Source organism: Amphibalanus amphitrite, unplaced genomic scaffold (assembly GCF_019059575.1).
Source record: "Amphibalanus amphitrite isolate SeventyFive unplaced genomic scaffold, NRLGWU_Aamphi_draft 000841F_arrow, whole genome shotgun sequence".
NCBI classification, from domain to species: Eukaryota; Metazoa; Arthropoda; class Thecostraca; order Balanomorpha; family Balanidae; genus Amphibalanus; species Amphibalanus amphitrite.
In genome coordinates this window covers 73,662-95,785 of record NW_024882335.1, presented here as the reverse complement: position 1 = coordinate 95,785, position 22,124 = coordinate 73,662, and the positions used below count along the sequence as shown (strand labels likewise).

Sequence of the window (22,124 nt, the reverse complement as noted above, 5' to 3'; positions counted from 1 at the left end):
CCCGGTAGTACACCTATAAACGATCACTCAATAACACTTAACTCTTGCATTGTGTTAAGTTAACGTTCGGTCATCAAGCTTACCATCCATGCTCCGTTGAGAGTCACGTTCGCCCTTTCCGTTCCCGGCGGAACAATCAACAGTGGGCCTCCTTTCCACCGACTGTTCGCAGCTCACACCCCGCTCCTTACCCTTCGACCCCGCCGTGCTACCCCGTCGGCCTCTTCCGACCGACTGACCGCCGTGCTGTCCTTCCGAGCGACTGACCGTCGCACCACCCCTGTCCGCCCCTCCTACCGACCGGTCTAGTTGCCCGCTCCTGCCGTGCACCCGACCACCCGCACCCCTTCATCCGTCACCGCGATGTTTATTTTTCTCCGAGAGGCATGTGTCTTTGGAAGGCGACCATTGTCAGCCACAATAAGGTGCCAAACCGTACTGGCTGTGTCGTCAGCCTGTAGGAGACGTTTATTTCTGAAGGGATCACGCGCTGGGTAGAGGAGACTTGAGGAGAGGGAGGAGGAGGTAGAGGGGAGGAGGCGCACCCCTTTCTCACCACGGCTGACATCGCTCCGCCCCCGGTCGGTGAACGGTGCCATGTGTCCCGCTGCGATAGAGGCCTATGACGTCAGACAATTTTAGCGTCCGCCGCCCACAGCGATGGTATGCCATTGTGGATGGCAACGGGCCTCGACCCACTGCGATTGGCGAGGGGTGGGGGAGGAGGGGGGCTCAGGGCCCTGTAGGATGGCTGACGGTCCAAAGAACTGTCCGGGCTGCCGCCCTTGGGCGTCAGGAAGATGGAAGACAGAGGGAGAGACCGTCAGAGGAGGGATGGAAAGATGGCCGGGGGTCACCACGCTATCTGCCCATGACAGGCAGACGCAATGGCATACGTCTGCAATACGTGACGCAATGGCATATATTTAAATTCTCATACCCATGTGGATTGTGGAGGAATCGAAAAGTGGATTTTTTATATCTTTTCTGATGCTAAATCGCAGCAAATGATGCCATCATGCAATACCAAGCCCGTGCAAAAGCAGCACTTGCGTTATAGTGGGTGTGCCGTAGGCATATTTCTGAAGAAATTCTTTTCCAATTCGTTCCGTTTCGCTCGTCTATTTTTCCGTTTTATTCTTGCAATTTATCTCCTCAATGATGTTTCATTAGAAAAAAAAACGTATAGCATTGAAAGCATCAGCAATAATTATTATAAAATGCTACAGAAATTTACGCTTTCCCTACTCGTATATGCGTGGCGCAAAACACCAAGTTATGCAGACTAAAACCTGCGCACCGTCTGCACACTGTAGGTATATTCGACCCTGCATTTTAAAGTATACCCAATACAATAGAGAAATTTGCATGAATAATGGTTATGCAAGCAATTTTCCGCAAGTCAGATGCTGTAACGTCCTTAACATAATTACAACGAACTTCATAAAATTTAACCTGTCAGAGATATTAACGTGAGGCAAGACAACAAAGCCACAAAATTAGATAGCATATGCTTCGTTTAGCGCATAGTCAATAGCCGATCCTTTTAATTCAAAAGCTGATTCGACATAGATGAGCAAAACGGTATGAAGAAATTATAAGCGTGATAGTCAGGAAGCATATTTTTAATGTAACAGTTTCCTTATCCAATTGTCCTACCTAGAAATCATTATCAGTATCCACGGCGGGTAACTGTGTAATTGTTACTAGTGCTAAAATCACTCCCAACAACCCACCCTGCTCACTCTCCATTGGAGTTCATTCTAGTCACCCAGTGACGAACAAATGACATGTTTCCATACCGTGTATCGTATATCTCAAATGAGCAGTGAGCTCGTACTCAGAAGCCCACTTGGCATGCGCTCACAGTAGTGGGTGCGCAGTTGTGAGCGGCGGCGTAGCCTCCATCCAGACACACCTTCAAGTATGTAGCCTCTACCCGGACACACCTTCGACTGTCTGTAACTGCAATGCCAAGTACAACAATGGCGTTACATGTCGAAGGGCGTGCCAGGACTGAGAGTGGTCCCGATCGGTGGGTGGTGCTGGCCAGCAGAGGCTCATGGGCACTCAAGGCGTCCTGGAAAAATTAATGGACGCCGATATTTTGGGCATGCTGTCTATCATAGCCTGGACTAGATACAACTATTGACACCTTTCTTCAGTTGCCCTGAGCCGTTAGCAGGGTCAGTCAAAATAATAGTACTTTTGAATAAATTTTTGTTGACTTAGAGCGTTTTGTGTAATGCGTTGTATTGTAACAGCACTTGGAAGAATCACTGCACCTGGCCAATCGTCCTTATCATTGGGCGATTGATAAAACACATGTCCATTCTTTTCAAACCTTCATGTCAGAGGTCAACGCTTCCGCCCATGGGCTGTTGACAGTGACATTTTCTGAGTACTGCATATGGAACACGTTGAAAGGGACAGGAAATCTTCTGACCTTGCAGGGGATGCTATACGATCGGTGGTGGTGGCTAAGCTGATCACATCGATTTGATGGGACGCGGATTCGCAGGCTTAAGTCCATTACGCGAGTCAAAACATTCCAATTTAAGCGATTTCTGGTTGCAATTTGCAACCAGAAAATTTGCTTCCATTAGAACACTTAATTGTGCTATTTGAAATAATTAGAAAATATAAAATAGTTACGTCCTGTAATCAGTCATTGATTTGTTATTGTTTAACCCACGAGCCGCTGGGGGGGGGGCATAAAGTTGCCCCCCCTTTACTTTTTGCGGAATATCTCCAAAACCTGATGAGCAACGAACGTGAAACTTGGCATAGCTCAGGGGCCCGGGAACGATTTTCAAGTTGGGGGGGGGGGGGGGGGCGAGTCTAAAATACCTGACATGATGCATATGAAACAGTGGCGTAGCTAGGGGTCTAAGGGGACACGTACCCCCCCCCCCCATCGGGTTCAAAGGGACCCTGGGGCCGATGGGCCCTGCGGCGCCATTTGACCGCTGAGGGCTAACGATTGCCATATTTCGACTTAGAAGCACCTCACGGGCCCCAAATAGCCACACTAAGATCTCCATAAGTGCCCCACGCTGGCTTCTGAGGGCCTCTTATGGCCTTTAAGGGCCCCTCGGTGGTCTCCAAAAGCCCGTTACTGGCCTCTTGAGAGTTCTTACTGGCCTATGAGGGGCCACTTCTAGGGGCATTTCCCGCATGTGATGTTCCCGCACTTATTTTTCTGAGGGCCCCATAAATCATAATGGCAACTGTGGGGCCCTCATCGGCGCCTATGAGAGCCCACGGCCACATCGGTGTCTCTTAGGGTTTCACACCCCCAACTCTGAGTGCCTACACCAGTGCCTAAAAGCCCTATATCGGCGGCTCCGAGGACCCCACCAACACCTGCGCATCTAAAGGCCATCCACTGGTGACTTTTGAGGGCCCCACACCGGTGACTCTGAGGGCCCCATCGGCGTCTGACAGTACCCTGCCGGTCTCTAAGGACTTCACAGGACTTCTTCTGTCGGCCTAAGGGTCGCTTGCCGGTCACTGAGACCCCCTGCCGGCTTGTAGAGAGCTCGCGTCAGCAGCTCTAAAGGCCCCACACCCGTCTGTAACGGCTTCACACCAGCGTCTATGAGGGCCTACAGCAATTACGCCTGTACGTAAGGACCCTCACCGGCGCCTCTGGGAGAATCACACTAACACCTACGAGTGCCCACACCGGCACCTGCATGACGGCCCCACACCAGTGCCTCTAAACTCTAAGGGTCCCTTACCGCCGGCTCTGAGGACCTTGCGCCGGTTATTCTGAGGGTGCTACCGATAACCGAAGGCACCACACAAGCCCTTGGTGTCGCTGAGCTTTAATCCCATACCGGCCCTCCGAGGGCGCCACGTCGGTGCACTCATTGCCCAACACCCAGAGCGAGTAAACTGTGTTATACCTATAGCAACGATTTTACCACCGTTGTATGTACGTTATGTATTTCTCAAAGTTGACCCGAAATGGTCCATTATAAAATCTGGCCTGCCAAACATATGGCCAAGGTCAGGCCCAAACCAAAGCGGGATGACAATAGCAGATGTTGTCAAATCGATAATGTACCAATCAGCAGAAAGCATTCAGATGGCAAGGAAAATGCCGTGTGTTGATGTTTAGATGTATAAAGGAAACAAGAAGGAAAGAAGTCCGGAAAAGGGAGGAAAGATCCTTTCTCGCTGCCTCAATATTGAGGGGGCGCCGCCCCCTCGGCTCCCAAGTTGGGGGGGCAAGCGCCCCCGCTGCCCCCCCTGTTCCCGGGTCTATGGGCCATAGCTTCAAATGAATACCTGGGCAATGCTTGAGCAGAATTTGGTGGTTGTAGCATTTAAGATGACGTCACAGTGACGTCATAAAACATTGTCGTTTTCCGATACGGACAGTTTCTAATGTCGCTGAGCATGAAACTCAACTGTAAATGAACTAGACAGCACCTGCTGTCATCCTAAAACATCAAAGTACACTTCCATCTAGTTCCTGACGAACAATCGGCCTTTTATATTCGGTCCCATATATCTGATATACCGTGAGGAAACTGAGAGTCGCAAATCTATAATTTGACTTATGACGTCACTGCGACGTCATTTCAAATGAGATCGACACGAAATTTGGACACACCCTCGGCTAGGTATTCAGAAAGATGTGTGCAAAGTTTCGCTTCTCTATCTCGTCGCGTTGCGACGATATCGTAGCAGAAGTAAAGGGGGGGGGGCAACTACATATGCCCCCCCCCCCCAGCGCGGCGGCCGGCGGGTGGCGCGGAGGCCCAGCGGCCGCCGTGTAGTCCGCAATAGAAAGAAGATTGATCAAGACAAGACAGACTCAAAACGCTCAAAAATTCTGGCAAAATTCCAGAGCTGGGCAAGTGCGTTCCTTTAGTGCGTTCCTGCGTTCTTCCGTACGTACGCACCGCCCTTTTTAGGAACGCAAGAACGCAGGAACGCAAAGTTTTTCAAAGGAACGCAAGTAAGAGGAACGCACCACCCGAAATTTTGAAGCGTTCCTGCGTTCTTGCGGAACCACCCGAAAAATTATATTGCTGCCAATGAGCTCTGCGTCAAATGTTTGAATCTCGAGTACGTGTGTTTGCCGGTAGAGGCGCCACTTGTCAGTCGAATCGAGGAAGGCTTGCTTAGATTTAGTGGTGATGTTTACTATTCGATTCGGTTTCAGGCATTAAAGATTTTTAGTGGTGATGTTTACTATTCGATTCAGTTTCAGGCATTAAATGTGTAAAGTAAATATGATAACTTTTACTAAGATACATCTTTTAACTAAACTATTGTTTTTAAGCAGGTCGTATTTTTGTTGAAAACCCTACGGATGATATTGGTAAAACGTATTTCAGATATTCGATTCGGAAAAGAGATGTCGAGTTGCTTTTCGGCCCCACGTCGCCATTCTGGGTATTCTGTGATCGATTCACCCCGTGTTTGGTTGGGCCCGCGCCGCGTGGTTCGGCGGTATTTTTGAGGGAGGAACGCAGGAACGCAGGAACGCTAACGCACCGAACGAAAAAAATTGAGGAACGCTATTCCAGGAACGCACTAACCGCGGCCGGAGGAACGCAGGAACGCTAACGCACTACCGAAAATCGAGGAACGCGCCCAGCTCTGCAAAATTCGTTCCAACTTCCAACTCTCCTTGTAAAAATGCAAGTGGCAAACCGCGAATGTCTGCGGCACCATGTTCGTTGAGCGCACCGCGTGATATTATGACCACAAATGATGCGAGGGTTTCGCGGAGCCTCCGTAATCCAATACCGGTTCCGCCCCCCGAGCACTGCACGTGTCTCCGTCGCAGCAATCTCGTCACACTCCGTCGCAGCAATCTGGTCACACTCCGTAAACACCGTGTCCGTGAGCCCGTGACCGTGGAGCCAACACCGGGCCGGGAGCCGCTGGTGATCTCTTGGTGCTCACAGACTGTGATGGTGATGAAATGGGTGGTCTGATGACTACCAGACTTGACAGCGTGAAAAGCAGACCTGCAGGCCCGTCTTGTCCGATATGCAATCATCGCTCAGGCGTGATTGGAGACATGAGGCTGTTACATTGTGCGGAGGTATGCTGCAGTTGAGCATAGTCCGTGATGGTGTGACGACATCCTTCCGACACTTGCATAAGATTGCTTTGGAAAATGATATGTCAGAAATCCATAAAGATTATAGGGCCTATAGGCTGGCTTTCGAAATATTCCCGGGGCAGAGCCACCACTCATGTAGGTTGAAATGTACTGACGCAAGCTATACAGCACATTTATCGAGATGAACGCGTCTTGGCATCCATGGGAAATCCCTTCAACGCCAACAATGACATGACCGGGATGAGAGATCAGAAGTCACAACATTCCGTTTCACTTGCGCAGTTTTCCCGTTAGGATCATAGGCGGCGGAACGGGGAGGGTGCATCGGGGCACCGTGCCCCCCTTTGATTTTGGCATTTTAACATTAGCCCTATGGGCGTTGCATGGAAAGAATGGGACCAAAAGTAGGCAGTGCCCCCCCCCCCCTTAATTAAAGGTGTTCCGCCGCTACTGGTTAGGGTTGAGTGTGAGCTGGAATTTGTTCCTTGTTACTGGAATGGAGTGTCTTCGTTAAACATCAACGTTTTACTTCAGACCTCTGTAGGCAGAGGTGTAGGTACAGAACTCTATGGTTAATGGTTATGCCTGCGATAGTTATGTTGACAAGAATTTTTTTTTACCTTCATGCTAGGTGTGGAAATGCCTATAGGTAAAATAGAATTATTTATGTCGGAATATATTTATTATGTCTGGAGTCGGAACTGGAGTCGGAGTCGGGCTCGGAGTCGATTTTTGAAGCCGCAGTCTGAATCAGAGTCGGAGTCACCTTAAAATCCATCGACTCCGCAGCCCTATATGTATAGGTAAAACCATATTCCACACTTTAGACAGAATTGCCTACCTAAAATTCCAACTCGGCATTCAGCACAAAAGCGATGACGATCAATAACCATTAGCATGCCCCTGCCTCCATGAGGTACCGACCAACCACCACTGACCACTCACATATGACCATTAGCCTCCGTCCCTCGAGGAAATAACAATGACATTCCCACCACCTGCTCTTGCATCAGACTCAGATCAGTCACGTGACCCCCATCTATAAATAGTGGTGGGACGAGATGGCTTCCCCATTTCAGCTAGTACCCAGCCGCCCAGCCCAAAAGTACTCACCAGCTGACTGACCATGCTTCTTTTGCATTTCTTCGCCGTGAGGCGCTCTATCATGAATCGGTGGCGGCGCCGGTGATACACTATGGCGTCCTGCCTCTCTGACGGCACCCAACACCCCCGGTCACTCTGCCAGCGCTGGGCGGCAGACGCCGGTCACGCGCTCATAGCCCCAGGCGCGCACGCGCGGCCGGCCGGTATTCAGCGCAGACCTAGCGGCCGGCCGGCAGGCAGCCAACCACCCGCCTCCCACCGCGCCGGCCCGTTGGGGGATCGTGTGTCCGGGCAGACTGAACCCCCAGGGGCCTCCGCGCCGTGGCCGTGTCACCGGGTGAGTCTGTGACCCCGGGTCATGGCTCAGCCGTCAGGGTACGGGGAGGGGAGGATTTGATGAACGTCACTCGGAACACTAATGACACGTCGAAGGGGGTCCGGGGGACCTTTTCTGAGGAGGTGACTGGAGTTGACGTTGGCACGTCAGCCGGCATACCCGGCGCCGTGATGGAAGAGGTGCCGGAACACTCGGGATCTGTTTATCAGATGCCGTGTGGCTGTCCGCCGGCGATGGGTCAGTGTTGATTGAGGACACAATGGCGTGAATTTTCGCGGAGATGGGTGCTGAACCCCCCTGGCCTTCGCCGGGCCAGGGGGGTTGATGGATCCCCTTCCCCCTAAGGTTCTCCGCAAATAACGTAAAAACGGCGGCGCGTAGGTACCTATCGCCGCCAAATTCATAGTACGTTTTCAAATTATCTTGGCAACGGAATCGCTCAGTTTATCGTTTATCGTTAATAGCGTTAGAACTTAGAACCGTAAGGCTTAGGGCCACCAAATTTCAGACACAACTTAGGGCAGCCATTCGACACCTGTCGAGGAGTGTGTTCCAGTGACCTCGGGTCAGGTCACAAGGTCACAAAGACCGTTACATGGTCAAAATGGCACTGAAAATACGTTATTTTCTCAATGAAATCTATAAGTAGTTGTTTATCGATTTGATTCAAACTGCCAGGAGAAGCTGATCTCGCCGAGTTGTACAACCTTCATCCAGGTTTTTAAGTTCGGGTGACCTGCGGTCATCTAGAGGTCACGACAAATTTTAAGAAAATTTGTCTGAATAGCTCCAATCGTAAACAATATGCTCCATTTCAACATTTTGTGTTGTTTTAGCTCCATTTAAGATAAATTCGGTATTTGCTTGTTGAAAAAGGTCATCTGAGGTCAAATGAGGTCAAACTACGTTTTTGCTAGCTTCGCACACAATGAGGCTAGAGCTTCAAAAATGGTGTTATTGTGTTCCTTCATTCCTTGTGATCAGCCGCTGAATCGAATGACATGTGATATGATGCAATTTGGTTAACCCGCGCCCCGTTGGGCTCTGCCGAGCAACGCGCCCGGTTGGGGGGGGGGGGCATTTTGCACCCCCCTAAGATCTCGAGAACCACGCAACCTAGCGACAAGCGGCAAACGGTGTTGGATAGCCCTATCAGGAAACTACCTCGTGACCCAATTTTATTGACCTAGGTCAAACCGATGACGTCACAGGTCAGGTCAAAGGTCCAATTTTCACCGTTTACAGGCATTTCAAGAAATGCGTTGTAAAATCGAGTAAAATGCATTTCATTGAAAAACATCGATGGAGAAATGTTCTTCAAACACATATTTTGCTACTTGAGGTCACTGATACCAGGTCAGGTCACAGAGGTCAGGTCACTGGGGGTCACAATATGAAAGTGTCGTGTGATACATTTTTTATGGTCCATTTTACATGACAAATGCGATTATGTGGGTCAGGCAGCCTTTGCGGCCAGCTTAGGTCTCGTTTTGGTCAAGGTCAGGTCAAGGTCAGGTCAAGGTCAGGTCAAATTAGGTCAAATTTCAAAGTTGATATTTTTGCATAAAATGGGTATCGTATCGATGCAGCCCGTCACGGGGAGCTCAATGGTGGTCTTTGTTTTGTCGTACGTGGTCTAGAATCGCTAAAAATTGAGTTCAAAAATTTGACGTCATCATTTTTGAACAGTTTTTTTCGCTATAACTTGGCCAAAAAACGAGATATCGATCTGAAATTTGGTATGTATATAGAAGAGTGCCGCAGGGACTATCACACATATCCCGGTTTTTCGAAATTCGGAGTTTTTGGTTTTTTTTAGTTTTTCTTAAAAAATCAATTTTTTGATTTTTTTGGGGTCAAAAACCCATAATTTTGAAAATCCGAGGTAGCAGTTTGTAGCACCGCTTTTTGTCTACCAGACCCTATAAAGAACTTTGAAATTGCTTGATAACTGTAGATTTGGTGAGCGTTTCAAGATTGCATGTTTTTTCCTCATTTTTGCTCGAACATGACCTCAGTTTGACCTCAATAACTCCTGACCTAAGGTGACCTAAGACTTGAAATTTGGCATGAAGGTGTCAAATTGATGCCCGGGAAAGTACTGAAAATTTGACGGCGCTGCGCGCCGCCGTTTTCTTGCTATTCAGGAAAAACCACAGGAGGGCCAAAATGGCCCCCCAACGGGGCGAGGGCTTGAACTTAAATAATCAATTTATGCTCACTTAAAAATTAGGAAAATTTTACATTCACTCTAAACTTGTAACAAAATAAGCCATTCGATGCGCACGGGCGTGCTGAGTTCACCGGTGCTTTTATTTTTGCTCTATCTTATTTAGATAAAAAGTTAGGTATAAGGGATAAACCTTTCACCTGTTTAAAGGAAAAGGGCCACCTTCGTGAAATATGAAGATATCGTTGTTTTTCATTTTGACATTATTATTTTTTCATTTTCTTTTTAAAACTGGTGCCAGAAGTGCACAATTCGCGAAAAAGTATTTAAAACTATTTAACATATTGGTACTATGTTGATACTCTCTACGGCACCTACTGTATGATGGCATACCGATGACGTCACACTCAAGCCAATCAGCGTTCAGAAGACAGACTCGTCGGATTGTGTCAGATAAGCTGATTGGTTAAAGCTGAGCTGGTTGGAGCTGATTGGTAAAAAACCAAAGCCTCGCCGCGGGTGGCTGTATTGTCGGATAAGAACGCATTCCTGGGATAAGGACGCATTCTTGTTGTATTTTCTTTTAAAATTGCCGATAACTACGAATTGAGGCCGAAATCGGCCGTAAGGAGGTAGACAGATAGGTTTTCGGACACGGGCTACAAGATGGCTATCTCAGTTTCAATCTCCATGTTAAAGGTGGCCCTTTTCCTTTAACCCTCGCCCGACCTATTGGTTTTCTATGTACGCGCCGGCCGAGGGGGGGGGGGGGGGCGGGTACGACCCATCCTCGCCGTTTCGCCCCTGGTGGAGCTATCGCGTCACGGAAAGAACGAGCGTGTGCGCCGTTACGAGACGCAGAGATTGGTACCCGATTTTAAGGTCCTAGGTCAATCGGTGACCTCTGAGGTGAGGTCAAGTGCCCCAAGGTACGGTTCAGTTTTTGGTGAATAACTTCGCAAAAAAAAGGCCGCAAAGCCGTGATTTTGGCAGCATCGTGTTTGCCTCGCTCAGGCGCGTCGAATGATATACTTTTTGTTCGGGTCAGGTCAATTTAGGGTGTTGACCTCAGGTCAAGGTCAGGTCAGCACCCCTTGGTCACGAAGTTGGTCGAAAGAGGTCATGTCGCATAGCATTCGATTCGGCAGGTCTTCCTGAGTCCATTGGTGGCTTTCCCGACTCGCTAGCTCAATTTGATCAAGAGTTATTGACGAAAAACTGATATGACCATGATGACGTCATAAATGACGTCACACAAGGTCAACATTGCAAAAGTGACGCATCTAACCTTGCAAGGAGTGCATCAAATCACGATTCTGTGTGCTTGAGATAGTTGGAGATCGTTCCCGGCGCCAGAATAGCAGTTTTTATTTTTCCCCATTGACTTATAATGGGGAGGTCACGAAAATGACCTAACCTCATATGACCTTTAAGAAAAATCCGAGATATACAAATTGTGAGACTCATAATGGATACTAGATCCTGCAAGTTTCATTTCCCTGTGACATCTCCTCTGGCCGTGAGGGCGTTGCGAAGTTGCTTTTTTCCAACATTTATTGACACATCATACAAATATGACACAAGTACATATATAATAATCGAGGGCTCTCAAGCCCAACAAGGACAGTCTCTGTCATGGCTTTTGACACGGAACAGCCGGCTTCCCGTCTAGGCAAACGAGCGCCCCAGGTTGAGACGCTTAAACCCGCAAACGCCTGCTTCTTCACAAGTTAAAAAATTCTTACCATATTTCGGGTAAAGCTTTTGACTGGATTGGCTCCTATCTGTCTGGGAGAGAGCAGAGGGTGGTGGTCGCGGGCAAGTGCTCCGAGTGGGTGCCAGTGACATCAGGCACCCCTGAAGGCGGACTGATCTCACCTTTACTTTTTTCGTGCTTTGTGAACGAACTGCCTTTAGTCCTGGATATAGAAACGCTGATGTTCGCTGACGATGTCAAAATTTACAGACGTATAGATTCGATGTCCGACGTGTCTCACGTTCAAACCGAGCTGGACAAGTTGTGTGATTGGTCGGAGAAGTGGGGGCTCTAGCTCAACCCTGCCAAATGTAAAGTGTTGACACTGACGCTGAGACGCGCCCCGGTGGCCGCGAGTTATGTGGTCGGAGGAACATTGTTAGAACGTGTCCAAGTCATGCGTGACCTAGGTGTGTTGCTGGACCAGAAGCTCACATTTGGAGAGCATGTAGACTATACTGTCCGCAAGGCCAACCGAGCGCTTGGGCTACTAATGCGTACGCTCCAGACAGGGAAGAAAGGCAAGCCATTCAAAACCGGGAACCAGCGCGCTCTGTTATCGACGTACTTTGCAAACGTTCGCTCCATCCTTGAGTTATATGGCAGTGTGGTGTGGGGAGGAGCAGCGGTGTCACACATCCAGAGAATTGAACGTGTGCAGGAAAAGTTTCTTGTCTGGCTCTGTGCTCGCTGTTGGGTGACTGGTGTTTCTTTAGGGTACCGAGACTTAGTTAAGCACTTCGGAGTGGACACTGTGACAGCTAGGATCCAGCGTTTTGATATTCTCTTCATCAGGGACATACATCGCCAGAGGATACGTTCATCGTTCCTTCTCGATGTGTTCCCTCTCTCAGTACCTGTTCGTCTGCTTAGGCATCAGAGTATGTTCGCGAGTTCCCTGGCGCGACCGCGTGTCAATACTGTGAAAACGTCCATCTTTAATCGCGCTCCCAGCAACTGCAACGCGTTCCTGGATGCAAACCGCGATGTGGATATATGGAGGAGCAGCGCCGGCGAATTCAGAAGTCGAGTGGCTGCCTATGTAGCGAGGGACAGCTGAGATGCAAGTCCAAGTGTTCGATTTGCCTAAAGTGTTTGTGAGTGTGGGAAATGTATTATTTGACTTCACCTGTAAATGGGTGCATAACCCGTCGGTGATAAAATGAATACAAGAATACAAGAATACCGGTATAATAGGGCTTTCAAAACCCCCACAACGTGCGAGTAATATTTGCTAGGCGTACACGCTGGCATACAGTGTTGGCAATATACACAAAACGGACGCCACATTTCAGCTGCATTTTGACTGGGCGGCGGCCGAGCTATAAAAATATAGCTCGCCACCACCACTCGACGCATGGTGTGGCCCGCCTGGTCAAGCCTGACCACTGTCCAGTCAAAGCCAGCGGGTGTCGGAAGGAAGCTGGAAGGGGTGTGTCCAAGTGACGTGGCAGTTGTGGGTTTACCATTGCACTGAATCCGTCACGTTTCTACATTCCAGCCAACTGCTCCAGCCACCCCGTCGCCCCAGCCGACGCGTGCCTCGTTGGATCTTCACGTGGAAAAAGTGACAAAACTGTGCTTTGGCTCGATTGCATGACATGTTTGTTTGTGAGCTTCTTGCACTGCACGAGTGCTGCACTTAGGCATGAAGTTATTTTATGAGCGTCTGGAAGTTTAACTAGCATTTGATCTCGTTTCAACACGTCTACACCGTAAATAAAATGCGATGCCAGATTTCATCATTTGTTTCACGTATGAGTGCCGCCGGCCGCGACGCTATTGATCCCGGATCCTGTATGACGTCACATATGACGTCACACCGGGGCCCGGCGGCCTGCGGGGTGCTGATACGGCGCGCGCCCTTCGACGTAGCTGACGTGGGCACACCACACTTCTATCTGACACGACATGCGCGTGTTGTGCCGGTCCCGCGGGCGGAAGGGGACACTTTATTTGATGGACGGCGGAATGCAGTGGCATATTACGCATTACGTATTTCACACCATTTTGGTTATCGAAACAAACTGGAGTGACATAGCACTGCTACATAGTACATACTTGCATTAGCTGTTTTCATAGACTTATTTGGGTTATACTGTTCATATGACCTATTCTATTTCAATTCACTCTAGTCTTAACTCTGTTTTAGGGGGAGGGGTTCGGCACCTTTGAAGATTTCTCCAGTACAGCGATAAATTATTATGCAAAAAGATCACCAAAGTGATCTTTTTTGCATAATAATTAGGCCTTTATGTATAAGTTTTCCATCGTCCATTTGCTATGCACTTTTATATGTTTTGAAACAGGTGGGGGGGGAGGGCTTCACAACTACTTTTTTCGTTGGGTAAGTCGACCATTCTGAACTGAATATTACAAGCAGGGCCGTGATGAGCACCTGCACAGTAAGAAAATGTTCGACATAGACGAGTCCTTCCGCAGACATCATCGACCAGTCAGGATATCAAAGTCTAGGCAGTTTCCAAACGGCCTTATATTTCAGGTGTTTTGCAAACGGCCGGTGTTTTCAGACCGTTTTTGAACGGCCTGACTCGGCCAGACTCTTTGCAAATGGATGGAGGTTTCATTCAGGCCTGTAACATAGCGGCTTGTAACAAGCTGCATTAGCTCAGGGTTAACGGCTGTTATTTGAGCAAATGTGCAATTGTAGTTTGACGCAATGGCGTTTAGCTCATATGCGCTAGCAAAGCTCGGATTGTTTGGAACTGCAATTGGGAATGATAAGTCGTTTAATGGTCGACTCGTAATGTGATGCGTCGGGCAAGCGTTGCACTTATAAACACTATATTACTGTATTGCTTTGCTCCGTGTACCTCCAAAGCCGTCACTTACGCAGGTACGACAGAATCCACTGATTGCCCAGAGCATCAATTAGGGTGAAGAATAGCACAAAGTTTATGCTAGTGGATATGTTGCTAGGCGTCTGCTAGGCGGCATAACTGAGCAAACAGTGAACGCCTTACTGTCCGTGAGCATCACCGTTGGTTTAGAGGTACCTCTGGTTTTCCGCCGTCTGCATGGCGGACGGGGAAACTCAGGACCTCTGACGGTATTTCTTGGTGCCCACATCTCACTGGAGAGAGCAAGTGTCCACCATCCCAGCACAATGTGCGGCAGCGCAGTAATGTCCATATCACTGTTGCTGATGCTCCTTCTGTGGCATCCATTGTACCCTGGCGTCGAGGGCAAGTACGCCAGCGGGGCACGGCGCTCCGGCTTTCGTCTGGTGACCGACACCTTTCCTCCACTGGAGCAACATCAGGCAGCTTCTGCCATCAGGTGCTTGAACTTCTGCGAAGGAGCTGACAACTGCGTCGCACTCAACTTCGGAACCATGTCCGGGCTTTGCCAGCTGCTCGGTCAGCGCGCTTGCGACGGCCTATCGCTGATCGCCGACGTTGTCTTTGACTACTACGACGTGTACGACGAGCCTCAGAACATCACTGCCGAGACCCTGACACCGTTCTGGGACGACCCCAGCTGTGTGCAAGACGGATACTGCGCTGCAGAATGCGCGGCTAAAGTGACTGGTGATTTCTGCAAGATAGATGCTCACTGTGCTGGGAATTTGAAACCCCCAGGTGGGTTTCATTGCCTGAATGGTACTTGTCAGCTGTCGAACAAAATGTGGGAGTTGAGGCCTGGACTAGTGCTCCCCCGCTGGCAGCTCTGGAGAATGGACTGGCACGTCTGGACCTGGAAGAAGCTCAAGTCTGGCACATGCGCTCTCGACATCAACATAAAACTAGGAGTTGGAGCGGAGACAGTCATCTCATCTACGGAAGTTGATGACCCTATGGGAACTCGCATTGCGTTCCGGTTCAGCACTTCGGAGACGAGCTTGTACTACTACGACAGTGACGGTACCAAACACTCTCTGGCCATGGATGTCGGCACACCGGGTCTGGTCAGCAGCGACGTCTTCAGTCGCCTTCGGGTCTCCTGGTGTGAGGGTAACATGGCTGTCGGACCCGTGGACAACCCGACCCTTGTTAATGCCAAGGCGCCCATCACCCAGCCCATCAACTTTGTCACAGTTTACAGCTGGAACAACGTCCCCTCCTGGATGTATGTCGACTCTGGTGTGGCGGACCCCTGGCTTTTTGAGGACTCGGGGGTAGCTGAGGATCCCGTCATAGATCTAAGACCCAGCACTTTCGCTTACCGCAACATCAATGTCACAAGCAACGTGACCATAACCTTTGACTGCATGGCCCAGACGGACTGTATCGTAGCGCTGCAGCAAGACTCGCCAACCGTCCGCATGCTGCAGATCTGCATCGGGTGCTGGTCTAATCGCGAATCGGCCCTTGGCTACTATGGTGACATTCAGCTCTGGACTCTTCGTAACTATACAGGTCCCGTGCTGAGCACCACAGAGTTCAACAGCTTCAGGGTCAGCTACGACAACGGCCTCGTCAACGTCCACCGCAACGACGCCGCTGCTGCGATCTATTCGGTGAACGCTCCGCACCTCATGACGAGCATCAACATCATCGGGATCGGCGGCTGCTGCGGCCGCAAGTACATCCGCACCGCCCGCTACGACCCGGCCTGGAGGACCGATACCTGGATGACCGAGGGACGCGGCTACAGCAACGGCGACATGTTGGTGTAGAAATGCTAGATTGCCACTGTAGCTCAAGAGCACGAAACGCTACAAGCACCCACCGATGAATGGCACGACAAGTTTTCATGCTAAGGCAACATGCATTGTTTGTCGCTGCCTGAAACTCAGCGTGTGAGTTCTGCCTCCCGTGGCGGATACAACCCAGCGCAGAAGACAGCGCTTACGACCATTTTAAGATCATGGGATGAGAGGATATATAGGCTCACGGGAGACATGTGACTGGTTTGTACCGCGGAACAGTGCACCACTGTCAGTCGCTGATTAGTACGGGAGTCCCGTCACGATGAGCCATTTAACCACTCGAAGGTGCACCGCGGAACTGTATGCTCCTGGTGGATCTGCCCTCCACCCGTTGTCGGAGACGGGGGATCGCCAGTCTGAGCAGGATAGTGTTATTAGGAACTGAGTGGACATATGGTTGAGAGATAGATGTTATCATGTGTAATAGCACCATCACCGCCTGCCAGAGGACGACATGGGTCAAGGCCACTGGTCATCCTTTGAAGGTTCTAGGAATAAGGAGTCATTAGCAATGGCTTTGAATGACTACCCAGCGGGTCGGCATATTTATTTATCATTTACGTCGGCAGAATGAGTTGTAATTCCTGCATTACGAGCATTCTCTGTGTGATCAATAAATAAACGTTTATTTCAACGCTTCCCGCAACGTAACCTACCGATTGGCCGTTGGCGTGTTCGAAGAGATTCCGACGTGGTGGTGGAGCTTGTGGAAATGGGGTGATCCACAGAAGGCCTGGTGTTGATCTGACCACGCCATGATAAGCAGGTGCCTGCCGGCCATCTGGCATAGGCGGCTGGACTCCGTTCATTGATTAGGTGACACCACTAACAACTGTGCCAGCACCACTCAGATTGGTCGCTAAATTCTGTTGAGAAATGTCTCTTTACTGCTAAGGAGAATATATTATAGCCGTTTTCACGACGGCCATCTGGTACACATTTGGTGCAGATTAGGTTTAGATCTCGTACAGATTTGATCAAATCAGGCTCAGTGTGTTTCTCAAAACTTATCAGTTTGGGCCACACAAATGCTTATATTCCTCATTTTTTTAACTTATCAGACATTATTTTCGATTAAAACACTGAAGTAAATTCATGTTACGAAGATATTTACTGTAAAAGAGATTTGATGCAGATTTGGTCAAATTAGGCGTATTCGCCACATAGCCCCTCGTGATAACGGCCATTATGGTGTAGATTTGGTAAAATTAGGTTCGTTATGTTCCTTAAAAGTTATCACTTTGGGTTGCACAGTTGCTTATTTACCGGATTTTTCAAATTATCAGACATTATCATCGCTTAATAAAACACTGAAATGAATCCATGGACCATGCTACGACGATAATAGTTGTAAAATAGATTTGGTGCAGATTTGGTCATGTTTGGTGCATTCGCCAGATAGCCAGTCGTGAAACGGCTAATGCTGCCTAAATAGCTAGCGTATAAAAAAGAAAATAAAAACCTAAATTACTCTTCATTTGTTTGACAGATGCCTTGCCCATAATTATTTCACATTTTCCTTGCTGCATGTTTATCCAGGCCCTTGAGCTTGACCTTTCATATGCAAAAAGAAAAAGAAAAACGGCACATGCGATACTTTTACAGGAATGACTGTCCAATCGTTACGCTGGCAATGCAGTCGGATTTGCAAAGGAATAACGAGCTTTCTACATTTTAGAATTATATAAACCACAAAACTGTTAAGCATATGTCTATGGCGTCTGCTGACGGCATGGGATTTACTTTCTAGAGCAGGGTAATAAGAATCTTAAAAGTGTACAAGATATAAGGCTTATCATCTTTGCCGCCCAGATCAGGATCAGTATTTTTGTTCATGAGCGATCACTACACCTCAAACCAACAGCGGGAATAATTCACCGCGAGGACTGCCATCAAACAGCTTAATCAATTTTGAAATCAGTGCAAAAATGAACTACCCGTAATGTTGATCCCAACGCTGGAGAGAAGCACCTACCGAGCTCGTCCATTTCTGCGGCGATTTCGGTGCGGTAACGTAACCTGTAAAGCACTCGCTCCCGTTTCAGGTGTCTTCCTGTCTCCAGAGCTGCGCGTCTCGCCGTCTTGATGTCACCGTATCTCCGTACCGAATGTCACTGCGGGCACTCACTGGTCGCTCTCTGGTGCCCCCACATGTGCACAGCCCAGGGAGCACAGACGTTTACTGCTCTGTCTGCAGCTGGTCTGACCCCTGCCGATCACCTCTGGCTCCAGACACGGCGCTGAACGGGCCCCCGAACACACCCCCGAACCAAACGGCACCAGTAAATTGGCGGCACACACCCCCACAGAAGTAAACGGCGCCCTCTGGAGGGCTGGAGGTCGAAGTACCGATATATGGTGCTGCTGCTGGTGGTATTTTACGTGCTGCAGCTGGGCGAGGTGAGCGAGATGTTTTTATCAGCGCCCTTTAGTGACATGCAACTAGCAGCAACCAGGCATCGGTAAAATCCTTTTTGAAAGGATTGCATTCCCAATCCACATTCCTAGTGCCGAAGTGGATTGCATTCCTACCCGCAATCCCCTTTTTTCACTTGGATTGTGATCAAATCCGCAATCCTTTTTTGCAATCCTGTTGTATTATTATGCGCACTAGTGGATCTGAAGGGGGAGGGGGGCATAGGGCCGTGCCTCCATCCCCAAATCACCCATTTCTGGTACCTAGTCTTGCGAGTAATTCCTATCTAAGGCACAGGTATTTTATGGGAAATATTTTTTGCCTCAAACACCCCCACATTTAAACCTCTACCCAACCAGTGTTTTATATTTTTAAAACTCGCCCTCAAATACATAATTTTGCCCTTCCTATCGTTAGGCGGCACGGGCGGACATCGATGGCAGCGCCTCTATCGGTCACTAGGGAAAGCTGGGCTGTAGGCGACGAAATACCGGCTGAGTTGTCACAAGTTAAATAGGTTTATAGACATCCGTCTTGTGAAAAAGTTGAACTTTTGCCTTCAATATTTCTACAGGCAATTTTAGAAGTGCCTTCACATAGACTCCAAAACCGTTTAAATTATTTTATTCACTTAAAGCCTTCCCTATTGTTCTTGATGATGCGGGAACTATTTCTAATTAGTGTTTCTAGCTTAGTAAAAGAACATATTGTGCAAACGATGAAAAAATCATAAATGGAAGATTTTAAATGCAATTTTCTGTAACAAATAATGGTAAATTCTCTACACATCAAGGAAAAGGTGCATGCTGACTGATAATTTAAAGTTCTTGGGGCCAGTTGGTTTCTTCTTTTCTTACGTCGCCCCAATGGCCGCGAATACACTTGTGATAACGCCTATCGTGTAGTTCATCAGCGTATACCAGTATAACGCCTTTTGTGGCGACTAACGGAGCGAGCGAGAGGGTGAGCCTTGCACGTGCGAAATTTCGAGGGGGTACCTCCAACTGACTTGTGCACGGCACCCTACTAACCGGTCTCTAGCGACGTGCCAAATTTGGGCACAATCGGCCAAGCCGTTCTCGAGATCTGGAAGCGGCACCCTGTACAGTCTGTCTTAAAAGTACCGCGCAAAGTGACGGTGGATCCATCGAGCCTGACTGAGCAAGGGCCTGCTAAATTTGGGTCACCGAAGCAATTGGCATCCTTGTCCATTCCCTAGGTCAATTGGTCGGTGACTTTTAAATTAAAACAGGCCCTTTCTCGGTCAGGCTTGATGGATCCACCGACACTTTGCGCGGTACTTTTAAGACAGACTGTACGTGCGCACGTGCAAAATGGGTCCCAACTGACTTGTACAGTCTGTCTTAAAAGTACCGCGCAAAGTGACGGTGGATCCATCAAGCCTGACCGAGGAAGGGCCTGCTATAATTTGAAAGTCACCGAACCAATGGAGCTGGGGAATGGACGAGGATGTCCATTGCTTCGGTGACTCAAATTTGGCAGTCCTTTATCGGTCAGGCTTGATGGATCCACCGTCACTTTGCGCGGTACTTTTAAGACAGACTGTACACGGCACCCTACTAACCGGTCCCTAACTGTGTACCAAATTTGAGCGCCATCGGTCGAGCCGTTCTCGAAATCTGGAAACGACCCCTGCACGTGCGCACGCGCAGCAGCACCCCAACTCTGGCACATGGATATGCAGTGCCAAGTGGGTGCCTACCTACATGCCAACTTTCAGCGCAATCGGCCAAGTACAGTCTGTCTTAAAAGTACCGCGCAAAGTAACGGAGTATCCATCAAGCCTGACCGAGGAAGGACTGCTAAATTTGAGTCATCGAAGCAGTGGATATCCTCGCCCATTCCCCGGGTCGATTGGTTCGGTGACTTTCAAATTATAACAGGCCCTTCCTCGGTCAAGCTTGATGGATCCACCGTCACTTTGCGCGGTACTTTTAAGACAGACTGTAGTTACCGAGATATTGCAACAATTACAAAACAGACACCTCTTCTTTTTGCACGTGGCACGTGCATAAGGGGTCACCCACATGCATCAGGAATAGTCCAATACTTGGTAGAAGGAATGAAGCTACCCTACAAAAATTACCGCGTGTAAATCGGTCAAGTGGTTGCTGAGATATAAGCCTCGCAAAAGCGTGACCACCGCCGCACTATGGGGATTTTGTCGTTCCTAGCACGAATTTATTCATATCGCGCCCTACACTGCTCTTGATAACTTTATTTCACCTTCAAATGGTTCGACTAATGGTGCCTGCTCCCCGACAGCTTGGTTGTCTCCCCTGCTCCACCCCATCCCCTCCCCCGCCCCGCCCCATTGACTTAGCGTAGAGGCGTTTCCGGCTAGCAATACAGCGTGGGCATGGAAGCGTTTAGAAGAAGTTAATCGGGCTACAATTGTTTTAGAAACATATATTTGTCATGCCTACAGCCTATAACCAATGCTCATGGTCAGTCATCATAGAAGGAGATCTCGGGCTCCACCCTTGCATCTAGGTAAAGGGGGTTGTTATGTTGGATGGACCCCTAGGTCTTTGCGAATATCTCACATAAAAACGGTAGATCGCAACGAACCTTTTTGTACCCTCAAGTTAATCAGTTTTAAACCTAACTTCAAAATTGCATGACCCTGACCCAAATAGCCTTTGATCTGGACCTGTTTCTCGAGACCATTTGAGGCTAGAATGGTGATAAAGCGGGGTATATGCGCACAGCATACGGATGCTTCTAAAAAAAATCAGATTGGAAACGCAGCAATACGTGAAATGCGTTTCGGTTTGTGCAATGGATTTTGGTGGGTGTTAAAGTCATGTGAAGGTCAGGTCAAGATCTTTGACCTTAGATGATCGCGGTGGACTTTTTTTTAGTGATACGACTTGCATGACAATTTTGGGAGACTATTACGAACTAAGCATTTAATTGAACATTTGGGATGGGAGCCAGTTCTGGTGCTAATGCAACTGTTGCGAATCTGTCAGTGGTGTTTATCGCCTTCTAAGGATAGACGGCGGAACACCTGATATTAACCTGGCCTGCTAACCGTTACCCTTTTAGATTTAAATCAAAACTTTTCAATAGTTGGCGCTCGATAAGGTGAATTTCGAAGGCAGGAACCAGTAAAGACAGGATTGTGCGGCATCGTCGTATTATTTAAAAACAACCTTCATGGATAAAATCAAAACAAACGTAACTTAAATACAAACTAAAATCAAACAGATGTAGTTAGCAGACATTTTTGGAACCATACATACACTTATAAAATGCGTGAGTCGCCAGGTCGGCAGTCCACGGTGCTCGCTCAGTGCAGAATGTTCCGTCGTTGACTGGCCGATGAACGACGCCCCTGGCTTGTGGCACTGCAATGCTTTAGTCACTGCTGTCACTGTCGCTGTCAGTGCAGTCCTCGCTGTTGCTGCTGCTGCTGCTGCTGCTGCTGCTGCTGCTGCTGCTGCTGCTGCTGCTGCTGCTGCTGCTGCTGCTTCTGCTGCTGCTGCTGCTGCTCACTGCCGTCACTGCCCCGCCTTGACCGGGCCCAGGTGGCCGTGGTTCAGAGAGCAGTG

At 48.8% G+C, this 22,124-nt stretch overlaps 1 protein-coding gene across 7 annotated transcripts in view; it reads right to left on the bottom strand.

Moving 5' to 3' along the window:
* Nucleotides 1–18,401, bottom strand: part of LOC122366953 (b(0,+)-type amino acid transporter 1-like) — a 45,887-nt gene extending 27,486 nt beyond the window's left edge. The window contains exon 1 of one of the 7 annotated variants that reach the window (XR_006253973.1): nucleotides 7,205–7,359. Coding sequence is in view for 5 of the 7 variants with exons in the window: in XM_043339641.1 (XP_043195576.1) it covers nucleotides 7,205–7,232 (28 nt within the window). In the remaining 2 variants the exon portion in view is untranslated. Of the gene's footprint in view, nucleotides 1–83; nucleotides 266–7,204; nucleotides 7,525–18,105 lie in introns of those variants that run through there. The other 6 variants (XR_006253974.1, XM_043339643.1, XM_043339641.1 and 3 more) reach the window with 6 other exon arrangements.
* Between the last annotated feature and the right edge of the window lie 3,723 nt (nucleotides 18,402–22,124).